At 41.8% G+C, this 19554-nt stretch overlaps 1 protein-coding gene across 4 annotated transcripts; it reads right to left on the minus strand.

The window, feature by feature from the left end:
* Positions 1-655: 655 nt before the first annotated feature.
* Positions 656-17674, minus strand: LOC310764112 (specifically androgen-regulated gene protein). Of its 4 annotated transcripts, none has more exons than XM_083617459.1 (4): positions 17609-17674; positions 6309-6465; positions 3602-3776; positions 656-2918 (listed from the first exon to the last, which is right to left on the minus strand). In XM_083617459.1, exons 2-4 carry the CDS (start codon positions 6420-6422, stop codon positions 1504-1506), a joined length of 1704 nt encoding a protein of 567 aa, XP_083473585.1. In that variant the 5' UTR covers positions 6423-6465; positions 17609-17674; the 3' UTR covers positions 656-1503. The 4 variants fall into 4 exon arrangements, with proteins under 4 accessions (XP_083473585.1, XP_083473583.1, XP_083473584.1 ...); XM_083617457.1 differs by having other exon boundaries at positions 17503-17625; XM_083617458.1 differs by lacking the exon at positions 17609-17674 and adding an exon at positions 17298-17439.
* Between the last annotated feature and the right edge of the window lie 1880 nt (positions 17675-19554).

Raw genomic sequence — 19554 nt, forward strand, 5'->3', positions numbered from 1 at the left:
GAACACTTTATTAATCATAGTGGATGATCGGCTCCCAAGCTCTTTTGATGTGTTCCCCACCACCACATAAATACTACAGTTCAGCTAGTTCAAAGCCAAAAATCCATCCTTCCCTTATAGATTGGAGACCTGCTGAGCTGCCAAATACTGTGGTACCTCGGTTTACGGACTTAATCTATTCCGGAAGTCCGTTCTTAAACCAAAACCATTCTAAACCGAGGCGCGCTTTCCCTAATGAGGTCTCCCACTGCCAGTGCCCTCCCACCATTCAGATTCCGTTCATAGACTGAGGTAAAGTTTGCAAACCAGGACACAACTTCCAGTTTTGGGGAATTCATAAACCAAATAGTTCGTAAACAGGGCTGTTCTTAAACTGAGGTACCACTGTATGCTGGGGTTCCTCAACAGATGAGTTGGTGGGAAAGGGTCACTTGCTCTAATACTGTGGTGCTAAATACAGTAGGTTTAACTTCAGCTCATTATTATTAAAGAACCTGTAATGTTTGAGCCACAAACCTTTCCAGAGATAGCAGTGATTTTATGCAACTATGCTTACTTTCAAGGTTATGGTTAAATTTTGTGTTTCCCACAGACCAGTTCTCCCTACTCCACTTTACTATTTTAACATGTTTTACTAACCAAATAAAATCCAAAGTTTCCTCCATATAAAATAGTTTATTTTTCAATTTTTAATGCAATTTTCATTCTAGAATACTGCATGATTTTCAATAAGCATGCAATAGTAATTTGTTCACATAAGCAGGTACAACAAACTACCATCAACCAGATCAATTCTAGTTCTAGTATTCATTTGCTTTTAATCAAATTCTAGCCAGCCATTTTGAAGACATGTTGGAGGTGAATTGGCAAGTACTTCTTATCATTCATGAACTTGACACTTAAGATTCATATCCGATGCATTCTTGCCAGTTTATTAAATATCTAGCGCATGCGTCATCTCAGTGGATATAAACAGGCCTCCTGATTCCACCAGCTACACTGTGTGCAGCAGATTATCAGGCCCAGAGTTTTAAAAAAGAACCAAAAAAACATTATTGCAACTCAATCTTAACTAAAGATTTCTAGCCATATGGCTGTCGTCATGTTACAAGACCTATGAGTTCATAGTTTGGCATAGTAATTACAACTTAGATCTTTGATAGTTCCCCCTTCCAGTTAACCACATACTTATTACATAGTCATACATTCATACATACATACATAATCATACTTTTATACACTATATACAACACCCTAAGATCCTATAAAGGTGGTGGCAGATGTAAATGGCAGAATTAATCCTCCTCTACAGAAGTGCTAGTTCTCGTGCAGACAGCTGAAGCCAGTGCTGGTTAATCCATCAAGAATGTCTACAGACTAGACAAGACCTTCATCCTATGCTGCAATTCCTCCCATTTTAGCTGAAGCAGCGGAGGGAGCAAGCAAGTATACTCATTATCCACAACTGAACACACAGTTTTTGTACTAATCAAATGATTTGGCTTACTCCTTCAATAGACCAAGTTTTTTCAAAGCCTCCTTTCTATGCTCCTCTGTGGCCCCCTTAGGGGTGATCTTTACACTGACACATGGTGGCCTGGGCAGCTTAGAGGGAGGCTGAAGTGGATAAGATCGTCGTTTGTCGCTTTTTTCCAACTCAGCATTATGCATTTTGTTTTCCTTCAGATCAACAAAGTCTTTCCCCGTGCCAAGGGAAGCTGGGCGTGGCCGGCTACTGCGAAGAAAGTTTGGAGTGATCTTGTCAAAAAATGACACTTTGCCAAGTGAACCACTGTTCTTAATATTCTGGTCCTCGCTCCCAGAAGAGATGCAACTGCTCAAACCGACACCTGAACGCTCCAGTGTTTTGGATTTGACATTGACTTGTTTGACAGCTGCAAGGTTGATATCCATTGGGTAGATTTCTTTCTCACCAACCTGGTTGTGCTGTTCATCAGATTTCTTATCAGAGGTGACATTATCCATATTTACATTCTCCCTGCTGCTTGTCCTGGGAGTTTCTCTTGGAACTGAGTAAGGTGTGGTTTTGATCACATGATCATCGGGATCTTTTTCTTGATCTAGTGGGAGACCCAGTTTCTTAAGAGCTTCTCTCCTGGCTCTCCCCTGTTCATTTTGGATTGAATGAACTTTTTCCATGGAAAAATCACCAGTTGCAGCTCTGGGCCTGCCGTTTGATGGAGCCAGAACCTTTATCTTGTGACTGGGATCCACATTGAGTGACACAGCATTACCTTTGCTGGTTTTAAGGATAATATTGGGAGGCAGTTTCCTGGGTTTGGGGGCAGTGGGAGGACCTTGCTTGAAGTTGGGATCTAGGGCAGGTTCTTCCAGTGTAGGTTTTTGATAATTTTCTTGAGCAACAGTAATTTGTTCAGAAATATTCTTGCTACTTTTAGGAGAGAGAGGTTTCAGAATGGCTTCTTTCCCAATTGCTACCCCCATCTTATCTAGTGAAAGTTCCGTCTGGGTAGCTGCAGCCCCATATCCCTCCACTACATCAACATTCCTCTTATTTTCATAGTGAGGTGTCCCACTTGGCTCTTGCCCACTTCTAGGATGACTCCTCCGCTGGTCCTGGAAAGGTTCAGGGGGTGGGATGACTATAGATTCCAAGTTAGATGGCCTTAACTGGGAGCTCATTTTAGGCTTGTCATTTGGTATGTCCACTGGCTCGTGCTTAGGAGACCCCCATGAAGTCTGGCATTTCAGAGAATCAGCAACATTAGACCCTGTTGCTTCAGCAAGGGAAACCTTGGGAGCACTTTTTACACTGATGTTCCTTGGAAAGATATGGTGACCTGGATTTGGGGTGACAACAGGAACAGAGCCAGAAAGACATTTTTTGCTCTTTGGTTCAATTTTGTTGCGCTTTCCTAGATTTTCATGATCCAGCTCTACAATATTGGGGGAGGGGATAGAAAGAAACAAAAGAAGGAGAAGTAAGTATTGTTCTTACAATTTTACTATCACAAAACCTCAACAAAGAGAAAGAGGAGAAGAGCAAACCCAAGTCCTTAAATTATTTGCCTTACCACAAAAGGATGAATTAAAAACAAAATACTAACTGTATCAAAGTGATATTTTAACAAATCCCACACATGGTATTTATTAGATTAAAAGCTCAAGGAGTAACAGAGATTATGTCTGTCTGTCTGTCTGTCTGTCTGTCTGTCTGTCTGTTTGTTTCTATGGTGGGGATGTGTGCTTGTAACCAAACTGGAACTGGATTTAGAGGTTAGGAAATGTCTTTGGTTTTTCCACAGCATAAGTGCATTGCCTTGAACCATAATACTTTAAGTTACCAACCTAAAGCGATAACTCAAGCTCATTATGGCTACTTTTAGTTGTTCAAAGGAGCTAAAATGAATGTGTGCTTTTTAGCATCCAAGCTACTAGATTTACCCCTAAATTTTGTGCTCTTAATAGAACATGCATGTGAAACACTTTTTCCACACGGAACTCTACAGTTCTGAAACTAGTTCTGTGCTTTGTTTCCTCACCACCACCTAGACTGAGCCAGGAATGATGCTTCAGCTGAAACATTCCTGTTAAAGAATCACAAGAGAACTCAGCTTACCTTTAGGAACATCTCTCATAGGCCACGTCCGTGGATGCTTAGAAGACTCAGCTGTCTCTGCCTCATCAGTAGAAACTCCGCTGTCTCCTTCAGTATCCAGAGAATCTAGTGTTTCTTCAAGGAACATAAGACATTCTTTCTCCGCCACTGATAGATAGTCATAGCCACTGTCACTCTTCAAGACAAAAAAACAAAAAAAACCCTGAGCAACATGAACAAGGAGACATAAAAGCTCAAAAAGAATTATCCTCATCTCAAATTTATTACCTTCCATAAAGACTTAATTACTGCAGTGAATTTGCAAGAATTTGGTCTGTCAGTAAGCCTACAAAGGAGCACTACCTAATCTTTATAACCAAGGTCAACACCACCATTATTCTCCCTTTTTTGTTCTCCTGCTGAGACCACATAACACCGGTCTTGAAAGACCCACATTGGTTCCCAGTATGTTTCTAGGCACAATTCAAAGTGTTGGTGCTGACCTTTAAAACCCTAAATGGCCTCAGTCCAGTATACCTGAAGGAGCGTCGCCACTCCCATCGTTCAGCCCGGACACTGAGATCCAGCGCTGAGGGCCATCTGGCAGTTCCCTCAGTGCAATAAGTGAGGTTACAGGGAACCAGGCAGAGGGTCTTCTCGGTAGTGGCACCCGCCCTGTGGAACACCCACCCACCAGACGTCAAAGGAAAAAACAACTACCAGACTTTTAGGAGACATCTGAAGGCAGCCCTGTTTAAGGTAAAGGTAAAGGGACCCCTGACCATTAGGTCCAGTCGCGGACGACTCTGGGGTTGCGACGCTCATCTCGCTTTACTGGCCGAGGGAGCCGGCGTACAGCTTCCGGGTCATGTGGCCAGCATGACTAAGCCGCTTCTGGCGAACCAGAGCAGCGCACGGAAACACCGTTTACCTTCCCACCGCAGTGGTACCTATTTATCTACTTGCACTTTGACGTGCTTTCGAACTGCTAGGTGGGCAGGAGCAGGGACTGAACAACGGGAGCTCACCCCATCGCGGGGATTCGAACCACCAACCTTCTGATCAAAATAGACCATGAATTTTCTGCAACCACCACTCCCATTCTCAAAGACTTCAGACAGAAAGACTGAATGTGGCCACAAGATATTTGGGTCAATGGTCCAATGGCCAAAATGAATGCATAAATTACATCTGCCAGATTCCAAGATTCACAGGATTTGTCTGCTTTCAGTAATTTTCAAGCATAGATATTACGAGTTCCAACTGTCAATTATTTAATGTCAATGTCCCAGCTGATATACCCAAATGGTAATAAGATAAAAATCTGACGTAGGAAGAGTTGGATTCCCTTGCTTTTTCTAGGATGAGGCCATGTGGGAGTTTTTGCAAGGTACAGGTTTATTACGATGACAAGGTAGAGGCCCCACAATAATTGAACTACCCTGCTCATCGTTATTAATTAAATGCACAAGTTCACTTCTAGTGTGCAACAGAAGGAATGGAAGTTCAATTCAGAACTGTAATTTGCATAGCTGTCAACTTTTCCCTTTTCTTGCAAGGAATCCTATTCGGAATAAGGGAATTTCCCTTAAAAAAAAGCAAATGTTGACAGCTATGGTAATTTGTGGTTAGTAAATCTCTACAAATTACAGTTAGCAAATATCTAGTAAGCTTCAAGTCAGACAGGAAATAGTTTACCTGGTCTCATCACTCACTGGACAGAAATCCACTCCACCCCACAGGTTACAGAATGACAGTGCTAAACTTGGAGTGAAGCTGTGTTAAACTTTAGTGAAACATATCACAGAAGTTTGCATTTACACAAACTTGGCTAAGGCTCACCACAGTGCACTCTCCATCACCATCTCTTCAATATGGCATTATTATTATTCTTCAATGGACTAGGCATTGGGAAACTGCAACTACAGCAGCTCCAAAACATTTCTAGTGGAAATACCGCCATTCAGTTGTCATTTGAATTTTAATATTCTCAGCAGGTTGACTGAGGGAAACTCCTTCACATAGGTGCTTGGAGAAGCCTCACATCCTAAGGGCAAGTTCATACATTCATGACCATCACTCAAATAATTTAACACCAAGGGCTCATCCACACAGTGCTTTCTAGGTACATGTTCATGCTTGCAAGCTCTGTGTCTAAGCGCTTTAATTTCCGCCCCCCTCCCGTTGCTTTCTCAAGGAAAACCTGCTATTTATGCTGCATTGAAACAAGTGGCAATTTGGGTTTTCTGTGGATTTCCGTTTGCTTCAATTCAGCAGTAAAGAACAGGTTTTCACAGAGAAAGTGCTGGGGGAAATAGAAAAGGACTCAGTCACTGAGCATGAAAGCACAGACCCCTGCCTAGAAACAGCACACAAGGAAGTGACCTAAGTGACAATCAAGTCAAACACTTGCCTCAAAAATTAGTTGCCCCAAACAATATGCTTATCCCTGTGTATCCCATCAGCCTAATTCAGCGTATCAGAGATTATGGTAGTTGTAGTGCAACTACAGGTTCCCCATCCCTACAATACAAAGCCCTAGCTTGCAAGTAATTCTGATTTTTTAAAATTTTTAGTTGAAAACTTTAGCCCAAGGTTAAGATGGTGCTTTATCTTTTATATTTCTTAAATGTTTTAGCAGTTGGATATTTTATTTAGGGCTATAGACCTGTCTGAACGTTCTGAAATTATGTGGAACAGAAAAATAAATTAAATTAAATTAATATACCTTTCCGGACAAGCTAGAGTCGTTGCTGATCATACTGTCACAACTGCCTGCACTGTGAACAATTGCTCTGGGTTCTGGGTCAGCTGTCCTTATCCACAAATCCTTTTTAGGCATATCACTAGTCAGGCAAGGGAGCAGTAAGTATGACTGAGGAACTCTGGAGAGGAAACATAAGAAGAAGCCATAAACATATATCACAACTTCAGAACATACTCAAAAACAGATTACTGCTGCAGAAATCCTGCCGGTTGCTGCATATGAATATCATTTTTCAAGGATTTCAACTCATTTATACCTTGCTGCTTTTACACACATGGCAGCTTACAACAAGATATAAAGCAATGCCCAAATTCACAAGCCTTGGGATCCAATAAAGTCAGTACACTTGACTTAGTAGTACTTTCCCTTCACCATGATACATTGCTATAATAATCAATTCTTGGAAGCAGTGTCCGCAGGGCCACCAACAAACAGGTAGAAGGGGTAGGAGTTTGTGGGTGGCCAACCCCCCACCCCCACCCCAGCTTTCATCCTTTTTTAGTAGCATAAGTATGTCAATCAGACATTTATGAAGAAAATTAGAGCAGAAAATGTGACTCAGCAGGCAGCACTGTTGCTAAGGACACTTCATCACTGTTGCTAAGCAACTGGAGGAAGAAATATTGATGCCCAAGCCTGGGACTCAAGAGGGGCCCCTCCTAGAGTGGCAGGAAAAATCAGAAGCTAAGAAGAAGAGGATACTGGGGTGTGTTTGTTAAAGCACTTTCCTCATGCCCACATTATTTCATTCATTCAGTGTGCTGCCTTTATAGAATAAAACAAAATGGGCTTGGTTCAGTATATGTTACTTAGAAGTAACTCCCTTGAAATAAATGAGGCTTCCTTCCTACTGAGGAAAAATATATGTGATATTGCAGTTGTTACCCTGCTCTGCTTTTCCACACCCCACAAACAATCACTACTGGTCTGCTTGTCATCGCTGGGCTGTTCTTTATTCATATACAGTAATAATCTTTGCCTTGGCTTTTGACATCTGAGGTGTGTTTTTAAGACCTACCCTATCGCTGTGACAGTGATCTATGTTAACTTTTTTAACATCAACTTTTAAATTGTTGTAACCTGTTCTGTTGCTGAAGGGCAGCCAATCAAAATAAACAATACTAAATCAAAAATACAAAAAGAATCAGCAAATAAACCAAACAAACAAAATTAAACACCTTACAACTGCAGCGAGTTAAAATTCCTATACACTGTACTTTTAACATAATAGTTTTTAAAAAAATCAAGGCAAAATGTTTTGCGCACAACTGATAAAAGTTGCAGCCATTTTAAACCCACTTCTGTCTATGCATAGCTCTCTCACACACACCCTACCTTTCAGGAATAAATAAAAATAAATACTCTGGGCAGAATTATTATTTATTACTAGCAACCTTGTGCCCAGCATTGCTTGGGAATTCTAAGGATTGGTTCACACCAGTGTTTAATGTGTATTTGCAGCTCATTTTGTCTCTAATTATTATTATTTTTGCATTGTCTATATCATGCCTCCTTATCCAAATGGCAGCCCACACCTTTTCCCACTAAATTTGAATTTTCCTGATCAATGGATAATCCAGTAAAGAAAGAAAATACAAGTTAAAATAGTATGTGACCAGACTGTGGATCCAATGAAGTGCATTGTGTGGGCAGGTTGTTTTACATGACTGGTGACATTTCACTGGGTGCTGCCTGCCACACTTCCGACTTCCATTTTGTTTCCATCTGCCCAAAGAAAAGCTGCTGAAGGCACATTCACATTTTAACAGTATTTTTTTAAAAACCCCAGTTATTTTGCCAGAAGTGCTTTTTGCTTGAAACAGCTGTATTAAAAATAAAAATAAAACTTGTCCTTTCAGGTACAAGAGGTGGGAAAGGAAATAAAGGCAAGGAAGTGACCGTCTTTCATACCACTGTCTCCAAATCCTTGCTTGACTTGGAGCCACACACATTACTGAAGGGGCGGCGGCGGCGGCATTCACTGTTTTGTGCACATCTGGTACACCAGAAAACCTGTATATAAAAAATTAAAACGTGCACATGTACAGGTAACAAATATCTGTGCAAATATCCACAACAGACTTCAGGTTTCCTGGCTTGGAGCAACACATACATTTAAAAAATAGTGCCTTTTGTACAAATTTGGCACACTGGAAAACTTGTATTTCAGAAATTTATGAAGTGTGTGCATGGGTAAGTAAATACCTGCATACATGCCCACAATGGACCTCAGGTTTCCAGAACCTATGATGAGTTAGGAAGTACTAACTGAGAGCAGGGAACACCAACACAATATTGTGAATACATCCAATCAAACACCACCTACTAGTGCAGACAGAAAATAGTAAGAGGTTTTGAAAGCACTCATGTGGATGACAACAAACAAGCATGCACATGCAGAAGTTGGCCCATGTCCACATTAACCCCTAAAGTGATCACTAATATAAAACTAGCATATCAGAAAGGTTTTGAAATCAGTGGTTAAAAAATCAGTTCAGTCCACCATCTTGATTCAAAATGCTATCTAAATGTACTTGAACAGACGAAAACCTGCTCTTTGATCTCAGGAATCATTACGCAAAATGTGGTTACAATATCTTAAGGAGGTGTCCAAATACACAGTGAACAAACATTTTTCCAAACTACATAGTAAGTATTTTTAAGTCATGTCACATATTTCACAAAAAGTGACTCAGAATGTTAAAAAACTAGCAGGTAAACAAAGTATAAAAACAAGACTAGCTGGAACAAAGCAAGAGTCATACAGCAAGAATAGCTATTAAAAGCAATTTGCTCTTTCGTAAGGTTTTTCTTATAGCACTTCTTGCACATCCATTGCTGTCACAAATCCCAACATCATTTGGAAATGCCATGTTGACAAAATCAGTTTCTCTTTCTGCTTTTTAGCAGATTTTTATACATTCCTGTTGCTGTTTCAGTTCAGAATTGGATCAATCCCAAGCCTTTTTAAGGGGTTCTCTTTCTTTATGTAATAAGAGGAGGGGGGCGGAGAGACTGGCAAGTCCTGCCCCTTCCAGCACATCCCCCTCCTGTTCTCTGCTGGTTAAGGCTTGCTGCACGTTCTCAAACCCCAACAAGCACTGCAGAAATGGCCCATGCCCACATATATCTGGCTATAGAGATGGAATCTTACTCTGGATTGTTGAAGACCCTGCTGAAGTCCCCACAGTAGCTACCTCTGAAATGAGTTCTCATCTTGGAGTTTAAGACCACTTCCTCCTGTACACAATTTCTAGCTTGTGTGCCTTAAATGGTAGAAGAGACCATTTCGAGTTACCTCTCTCAGTCAAGAGAGAAGGCATTGGCCAAGACCAATGCTTCACCAAACTGTAGACATTTTGCTTGCCAGACAGAATAAACTCCTATCTTCATCCATCACGGCATGCTGTTCTAGGTGTTCTCCCAATGCCACGCCCCCCACGCCCCCAGGCTGACTGGGTTGGGGGTGCGAGTGGAGGGAGGAGAGGAAGAAATCCCTGTTGCACCAGTGCAGCTCATTGCTCCCACTAGCGCAGCTATTTCGTTGAATCTATCCCTATGACCGGATGTAACCCTTGTAGAAGAGTTTGGATTTGATATCCCGCTTTATCACTACCCGAAGGAGTCTCAAAGCGGCTAACATTCTCCTTTCCCTTCCTCCCCCACAACAAACACTCTGTGAGGTGAGTGGGGCTGAGAGACTTCAGAGAAGTGTGACTGGCCCAAGGTCACCCAGCAGCTGCATGTGGAGGAGCGGAGACACGAACCCAGTTCCCTAGATTACAAGTCTATCGCTCTAAACCACTACACCACACTGGCTCTTGTAATGAAAGAAAGGCTCTATGTTTCTCCAAGCCTATAGAAGTTCAGCCTCAGGACAACAGAAGACCTGCATGCATGAAATGCACTACATTAAAGCACCAGCTTTCTTTGCACAGGAGCACATTCCTTCGGAATGACAAGGAGAGCAAAGGATGACATTTCACAATATCATATCCCTTTATTATTACTACTAATGCTGACTCTGCCTATGAACCAGCAACGCTGCAAAGTCACAGATTAACTTTAAATAATGCAAGGTTGTCACAGGCTCTATGGGCAACCTGCCTATTTACTTAGGGCAGAGGCCAGGGTGTGCATTTCCCTACCTGGCACATACCTCACATTCCTTATGTGAAGGAGAATGCCTTAAAGGGACAGGCCACACACATATGGTAGGACAGGGGTCTTTTAGAAAAGGCCCATCCAGACAGCCCCTTCCCACGTTCCCGCTTTAAAGCTATAGTGCACAATGAGTGGTGTGGGATGAGTTGGAGGAAATCTAAGCAGGTGTCTTTCACCCCTACTAGGGATGGAGAAATCTGCCAGTTTAAGATTTGCATTTTTCCAGTGTTAAGTTCAGTCCATCACATTTTCACACCTGACTGTGATTTAAAAAAAAAAATCTTAGAAGTATTCATTAGCATTTTATTCCACATTTTGCCCAATGTGCACACTTTTGTAAGCAATTTTATCTAACGGAATGTATTTTTGTATGTTATTTTCACTATTGTGAGCGTTTTCATGTACATTTCCCCATAATAGATGCAAAATTCTGAATCTTTTGAAAGAAAGTTGACTTTTGGTTCACATTTTGTTTTGGTGAAATATAAATTAGGTACAATTATGGAATTGTAGAGTTGGAAGGGACCCCAAGGATCATCTAGTCCAACCCCCTGCAATGCAGGAACATGCAGCTTGTCCCATATGGGGATCAAAGCTGAAACCTTGATGTAATCAGCATCACACTCTAACCAACTAGATTCACATTTAAGCGTACACTGAAATGACTTTCTTCCCCATCCCTCATCCCTACACACATATACGAGAGGTCACTGAAAGAGGCCAGCTGCTCTGGTGCCACTGATATAAAATTAACAGCAACAACATATGTCTGATTCCTTACCCACCTGTCACCATAAGGTTCCAGGGAGGATTACAGCAATTTAAAAATACAATATTAAAAACAATTAAAAACAAATTATAGTCACAATAATAGGGTGGATCCTAATAATATATATATCATATATATCTCAGGTCACGTACCAGAGGCCAAGGTACAATGGAGACTACACAAGGAATGTGTCAGATACACCTCTGTGGGGAGGGAATTCCAAAACTTTGTGGTGGCCACCAAAAGTGCCCTCTCCCAGGCCACCATGCACAAATTTCTGAGGGTGGTGGAACTACCAATGTGAGGCCCAGATGAAAACTGCAGCTGTTTTAAAACAGAGGTTGATACATAGGGGACTAGTGGGGGATTAAGCTGACCGCAGTGTGTGGAATTTAGGGCATGTCCGGAAATTCTACACCGGTTACAAAAGGCAATATTGACTACACCCCAGCTAAGCTTCAAAATCGTATTAAAGCTTCAAAATCATATTAAAGGGCAACTGAGGGGGTAGGGGTATGATGGACAGGTGGCATTTACAAATCAGAACATTCATCGGTTCATGTGAAATTTGTGCAAAGTTTGCCTCAAGGTGATACAACATCCGCTGTTTATTGAGCCTTCATTCCAATTTGTTTGCGCAGTTCATAAAACTTCACTTTGAGTTATTGTTGTCCCACACTTCCGAGTGCACGTCCTCATTTTTTTAATAGACTTTTTCTTTTATGGTGTGTATAAACACTTCCTTATATACTGCTTTTCCTTCAGGGAGCTTGAGTATGTGGTTTGGCTATACTTTATCCTCACAACAACCCTGTGACGTTAGCCTGTGATAAGATCACCCACCAAGTGTGCTTCATAGCTAAGTGAATGCCTTTCCAGTCCTAGTCATTTAGCTTAACTTATACTAACAAAGACCTGATTGGACAGGAAATAATACAACCATAGAAATACAATGGCTATATTCACATCAACCTCAATACAGCCTCATGGTATCATCCTCTATGTCACATACTGTCTTATTTTTCCCACAGTCTTGAGACTCGAATTCACTACGTGCTGGTATGCTCCCTCTTCTCATATATTGTCTCCTCCTTCACAGCTTGCTGCGACAGAGCCAACTGTGGTTATACCTGATCAGAATTGCTTCAAAGCTATGATTTACAAACCTTCACCAAACACATTTAAAGCCTTTTAATCCTAGTTTGGTCCTAATGCAAATCCTACAGAAAGGGAAAAGCACGCACACCTCTGGTTAACCTTGAAGCCCTCTGCCCCATATTGTTTTATGTCAAACAGCACTGGCCACAGCCCTCATGTTCCCCAGCTTCCCCCTCAAAAAGTTTAGAGTTACATACTAAGGCAACTCTACACACTGAAGCCATTCATGTTTCACCCTGATGCTTGACTCGCACCCAATCCCCTCTGCCTTCTGTCCTTCCAAAATAAATAGACATAAGCCCTAGTCCATAGACACTGAGTCTCTTTGTGTGTGAACCTCCAGGCTGATCCGCAAGGTCAGATTTGAATCTTCAAGCTACAGATCCAAGCCATGATCCAACAGCCAAGCTATGTGAGAGGCACCCTACAGCTTCTGTTGAAGCAGCTACTGGACTTGCCTAAGACTATGCAACAAAATCAGTGGCAGAAGCCAAGAGTGTCACCCATCTTTTCCCACCACTCCCTCCCCATGCTTCATTCAGTACATGAAGCCATTCTGCCTTGTGAGGATGTGGTCACAAGCTTTCTAACCAGAAATACATGTTTCCAGCTCCACCCCTCTGCCTGTCACATTCTGTAAAGTCATCCAGCAAGAGATGGGAAGACTACTCCCTCTTAACATGGATAACTAGTATTTAAAGCTCAGCAGCACTGAAAAGCTTCTTTTCAAAATGCAGGCATGTCAGTTCCATTCGTAAGAAGGTGCTAGAGCATCACAGGGTGTGTTCATTCAAATTGCAAAAATCAGCGTGATCAAGGGTGCTATCACGTCAGCGAATCATCTTATATAATAAAAAGGAAACTCTCAAAGATTGCAGTGCACGTGTGCCAATCATAATATTTACAGTTTTCACATGGGAGACTGAATGCCTTCCATTATTCCTCAGCCTTGGCCATGCCCTTGATGCCACATACATAAGCAACGATCTAGAAAGGGGGCAGTCCCTGCCTCACTTCCCATCTCATCTTCCTTAGGTTAGGAAGCACCTTTATGAACTCTGCTTGGGGGAAATAAGCTATCTTGTGTTGTACAAAATCCAGCAACAGGGTTCATTCACATCACGGCACTGTACACAGAGATTAAATCAAGACAAAATCCCACGGCCTCCTATCAAAGACAGCAATTTCTCCACTCGAGTTACCGTATTTTTCTGTGTATAAGACTAGATTTTTTCCCCTTAAAAATAATGTCAAAAATTAGGGGGCATCTTATACACGGATACATCTGCCCCCCCCCCATTTTCTTAAATCTGAGTCCCCCAAAATAGGGGTGTCTTATACATGGGGGAATCTTATAGATGGAAAAATACGGTACTCTTGTGTTCCAGTACACAGTATTTGTGACGAAGTTGGATAAGAGAGTGACTAACAGGTATTTAGCAACACCACCATCATCAGTGCAGAATGTTCAGTATGGACAAAAGGAAAGTTGCTCAGACACAGATACACATACATCTTACCTTTGCTTTAACAGGATGAACACTGTTGTTTTGTGAAACAGTTTTTCTTAGCCATCAATTATACCATTTACTTTCAAGTGTATAAGGAGGCAACCACGACAAGAGAGTTACAGGGCTGGCCCAATACATTTTAGCACCTGAGGTGAACTACAAAATGGCACCACCACCCCTTCCCCCAGGGAAGAATGGGTGAGTGAAAGTCTACATCAGGAACAAGGGGGGAAATAAATCTACATCTGGATCTGCTGCCCCTGTGGATCCTGTCGCCTAAGACAATTGCCTCACCTTGCCTCCTAAGTGGGCCAGTCCTGCAGAGTTATTTCATTAGGAGGATGCCTCATAGTAAGAAAATGTGGGGGGGGGGGAGAGACTCTCATCACATTGGATCAACAATGATCACAAAAGAAGATGTGTAAAAAGCAGTCTTCTGACTTCTGTTACTAAGAGGAACAAACATGTGTCCAATGTGATATTAAAGGGTTTGGTGCACTGAATAAGCAGCCAAGAAAATTACAACCTAACTTGCCCAAGACTGTATATTACTACTTAAAATTTTGATCCCTAGCATCACAATTAAGCAGCTGAACCTGGAAGGACAGTTGAGTAATCCAGAGCCTAGATATTCAGAAGGCTTTAGAAGCTAACAAAGGTGTAGTTAAAGCTCTAAAATCTGAGATATTAAATATTAACTCACAACCTGAAGCCACAGTTCACTGATAGCGATTATGAACATAGAACACAGCAGTAAAATGTTTTCTTGCTGCATTGCCACTTATTCTTAAGGAAATGAAACCAGGGTGTGCCCAATACCTGATATTGTTATGAGTTTGAGGGAGAGGAAATAGGCTGTAGGTGAGATCCTTGTAACCCCTTGTAACCCCTTGATCCAGCAAGTGTTAAAACATAAGCCAGGCCAGCTAGATGAGGTGATAGCCTGGGTGATGGGCCATTAAGGGGAAAACAAAGGAAAGGGGCAATTGAGTTTAGAGTTGAGTTGCAGTGATGTGGGCCAGATTTCAAGCAGCAAGCTGGGAGGAGAGAGAGCGAGAGAGCGCAATGTTTGATGTCTGTTTGAATCCAAGGCTGTGGATATAGGAGAAACAAGATCCTTTTGGGTGTTGATGCTATGATAGGCTCAGGTTGTATACATGCGCAAATAAACCATATATCATAAAGGCACCACAGTCTCCGCTATGCCTCATTCCCAAAAGGAAACATAACCCCTGGGTAAGCACCTAGAATCCCTGTAATCTTGCCCCACTCGGAGATTAGGGTGGTGTGAAACAATATCAACAACGCATATCATATATGAGCCAACTGAAGGAGGCAGGCATTTTCAATTCTTGACCTTCAGCTACAGTGGAGTCCCTGTAGGCTCTGGGCCCACAAAACATATGTTTACCATCATGTAGTGAAACGGGTACCAACACTGTGGAGGGAGCAGAGGGAATGGGCAACAGCTAGCTCTCAGAAGGGAAGCAATGAGTGAGGCAGCTGTACCCACTACCACCTCAATTTAAAGGGGGTAGGAATATGGATTTGAATCCAAATTGCTTCTTGCAAACTGAGAAGACAAGCCCCATTGGAGTTCCCAATGAGGAACTACCTGCTGGATCTGATCCTAGCGGGACTCCCTGTCAGCATCTATCCCTTCAAGTTCTCAATTGTGCCTTTGTAGCTGCAGCTGTATCTGTCCCGCACTGACATCACCTATGACATCGTTTGTAGGGAAGGTCCTCACTGGCCAAACTGGGACTCTCGTGGGCCAAATTATGTCACGAAGCAGACGTTCCCCACTGCTATTTTATATCATAGGTATTAGAAACAAACAGCCCTCGGTACATGTAGTACTGCTGATTACTTTTTAGACAGAGGCAAAATACTTGGGTCTACAAGATCAGATGGTCTCCTCTATAACTAGTTGTTTTTTAAACTATAAGAAGATTAAGTACTAGGTCCTACAATCTGGAAGGTAAAGTCCTTCCACCAAGGGGCATTATAAATATGGTTTATTGTCACAAGTGACGTTAAACGCCAGCTCAGGTCCTTCATTTGAGGCTTAGCTGCAAGTGGATTTTAATAGTGTAAAATGAAAGTCTCATCCAAATCCCTCCTCCTTTCTACAACCTTTCTACAACCAACCTATTTATTATATGTGCGCTGTTACATTTTGTTTAATGTATATTTTAATTAATGTTATTGTGTATTTTAAGTATAGTAGTAAGCTGCTTAGATTTTGGCATATAAGTGGATACAACAATCAATCAATCAGTCAGATGAAGCAGTGCACATTGTTGGAATTTAGCATGCATCGGGACAAATACCAAGAGTCAATTACTATCTCTTTTCCCTGTTAGATCATTTCATGGTCCCCTCAAGTAGAGGTTACTTTAATTTCTTTTATAGTATTTTCTTGGGGGGTATAGGCTTGCTCCAGTTTTTAATCTAGCACACAGAGTTTAGCTGACTGACTGATACATTGCCCAAGAATACCCTGCAAATGAAACTCAGTGACTCCATTGAAGAATTTAGATTTTGTTTTTAAATAAGCTTTGGTGACATGTATTCTTATGTATTAAAAACCAACAGAATTAAAGAGAGTTGCCAGTTCACTAAAAAAAAAAAATGCTACTTTGAATGCATCTGCATGGACTAATGCTATTCTGCATCCCAATGGCCAAACCACATCAGAATAAGAAACAGAACGTGTCAAACATACATGCACAAGCACCTTGACCCTGGAGACCCATCCACTTCTACCTACACAAAAGACTCTTTAATCATTACCCTTACAGTACCAGAGCTGCACAATCCTAGTTTTCCAGTTTCAAATTACAAGCAGGCATAGTTCTGCATGTTTACCTACATTTAACTGATAAGGAGCACATTTCCACCCCCATCTCATGTTAAAAACAATTTCCATCCAAGTCTCTGAAGATTTATTAAAATAATTTAAATGATTGCAAAACTTAAAGTAAGCTTATTTTCCCATAAGTGTGATAATTATATATATATATAGAGAGAGAGTATAATGTATAAAATATAATATTATATATATATATATATATATATATATATATATATATATATATATATATATATTATATATTATAGAGAGAGCGCATTTATGCTTGGTTGCATCTTCCAGATTTTTTGAAAGGAAGCTGCTTTTCTTACTATATATTTTCATTGTTAATAAGCCTGAACAGAAGACATGAAAGAGACAAACATTTGTCATTCACAGATTTACAGATTAAAAGTCATTTTAAAAGCAACTAAGCTACCAACAGAATTCCCCCTAAAATCTATCAGGAAAGGTTTGCAACATGCATGGATTACCTTCACTAGGAAACTCGAGACTTTCCATAATCCTTTACGAGCCCAAAGATTTCAGTAGGAACAACGGCAAGAAAGATAGCACGAAACAGGGGAAGCGTATAAGCAAGACTGGACAAGCCAGCTATCTGGTCGGCTATTTGTATCTAAATCCAGGAACACTCCTTTTCCGCCTAAGCAAACATAGTTTAGTTAGAGTTTAACTCACCTTTACTAGGAAATAAAAACAATTCCAGCTACTCTGCTATGAAATGACACGACCAAACAGGCTATACCACCTTCTCTGTTCTCTTCTTGACCTCCTACTGACTTACCTAGACAGGTAAATTCCTCCTCTGTCTTCCTCACTCCACCCTGCTTCTGACTCTCAACCAATCATGCATCCTCCTTCAAACTCCTCATTCCAGCTGTTACCAAAAGGAGGGGAAGGCGGGATTACAGAGCTCTCGGCCAACCACTTTTTTCCCCAGTTCTAAACTTTGGCAGCCAGGAATGAAGCAAAACAGGTAAATGTTTATTTTTAATCTGCATTTTCTGAAGATGAATCGTTTTGCAGCTAAAATGTCACAGGTTATATTTCCCATTCAGGGGGAACTGTAGGATATGAGTTTTCTCTTCCTCTGAAAAAGGGGGGTGGCAAAAAAAAAAAATCAGAAGCCCACGCATGGCGTGGGATGCATTGCTTCATTCTTTGAAGCCCCTTGGCTTTCCCGTCTTTGTTAAGGCTGTACTCGTACTGCTTTTCTTCCCCTACCAATTGCTCAAAAATGCAGGCAGAGGATAGTCAATAACTCTGGAGAATGGAGTTGTAGACGTGGGTCACCTTCCATCAGCTATCTGGCTTAGATCCAGCAGTGTGTGTTATTCATTTTATTTCTTCTAACGTTCTCAGTGTAGCCAAGCTTCCCCTATCTCATTGTTGGCATCCGTCTGTCTCAGGAGACAATGGAGGAGTGTGCCTTTGGGAGAGTTACAGCACCTGCTGCGGCTGTAGAGACCAATGCAGGTGAGACATGTTTTGTTGCAGCTGGGGCAGATGAAGGCATCCGGTTGTGCTGCTGCAGATGCACCATGGCATTTCTTCTCTCTGTACTCATTTCTCCTCTGGTGTGTGCTACACACTCACAACCTATCAGTCTCCAAGCACTATGGTTGTCTGTAAGGAATTCCAACACAGTGGAGTTGTTGTCAGCCTTCATGTCTCACAGACATTTTTGTAATGCAGAGTTAATGTGCCAATGGGCCAAGTGCCTGAAGCCAGCTTTCCATAGAGCACGACCTTTACACCTATATGTTAGCATCATCGCTACCCCTTTACAACCATGAAAACTAATGAAAAGAGAAATGGACCTCCCTCTGTGAACAGACTGCAGATGTGGGAACTGAATCTGTGATCCACAGGTACCAGCTGCTAGAATGAGGCAGGGAAAAATGAAGGATACAGAAGTGCATCTGCAGGCCTTAGAGTGGATAGTCATTGCCCAAAACAGACTCAGGCTTATCACCATGTAAATATGCATGGATATGAAGTCTTATTTTCATTTCTGATCCATCAGAAGTTTCTTGGCTGATGCTAGAACTTGTTCAGATAAATGGGTTGCTATTATATGCAGCGACACCTGGCTGTTCCTACACCTAACCCATGAAAGGCTGGCATCGTATAAATGGGAAATAATAATAGTAATTGGGAAATTGTAGGCTTGCTCTAGATTAGTGGAATTTAAACTTCCTACCCTCAGGAAACACTTTCTACATCAATCCATCTCCAGAACACCCCTTGTATAGTACAGAAAATTCAAGGACATACCAGTAGTTCCAGTATGCATTCTAAAATACATAGCCATCACTGGAGTCTTACTCCCAAGGAAGAAAGTGTTCATAGGCTCCTAGCATGGGAATAAGTACACCCTATGTACACTTAGGGACGCGGGTGGCGCTGTGGGTTAAACCACAGAGCCTAGGGCTTGCTGATCAGAAGGTTGGCAGGTTCAAATCCCCACGATGGGTGAACTCCCGTTGCTTGGTTCCTGCTCCTGCCAACCTAGCAGTTCAAAAGCACAAAGTGCAAGTAGATAAATAGGTACCGCTCCAGCGGGAAGGTAAACAGTGTTTCCGTGCGCTGCTCTGGTTTGCCAGAAGTGGCTTAGTCATGCTGGCCACATGACCCGGAAGCTGTACGCCGGCTCCCTCGGCCAATAAAGCAAGATAAGCGCCACAACCCCAGAGTTGTCCGCGACTGGACCTAATGGTCAGGGGTCCC

Source organism: Podarcis filfolensis, assembly GCF_964270895.1.
Source record: "Podarcis filfolensis genome assembly, chromosome: 6".
NCBI classification, from domain to species: domain Eukaryota; kingdom Metazoa; phylum Chordata; class Lepidosauria; order Squamata; family Lacertidae; genus Podarcis; species Podarcis filfolensis.

What these genes read in the sequence shown, in the direction of transcription:
- LOC310764112 (XM_083617456.1), bottom strand. Translation starts at nt 6,623, where the DNA reads ATGTGTGTAAAAGCAGCAAG. An exon ending in ATGTGTGTAAAAGCAGCAAG is followed by an intron (nt 6,466 to 6,603) that starts GTATAAATGAGT and finishes TTTCCTCTCCAG; the next exon opens with AGTTCCTCAGTCATACTTAC. An exon ending in TATGAGAGATGTTCCTAAAG is followed by an intron (nt 2,919 to 3,601) that starts GTAAGCTGAGTT and finishes CCAATATTGTAG; the next exon opens with AGCTGGATCATGAAAATCTA.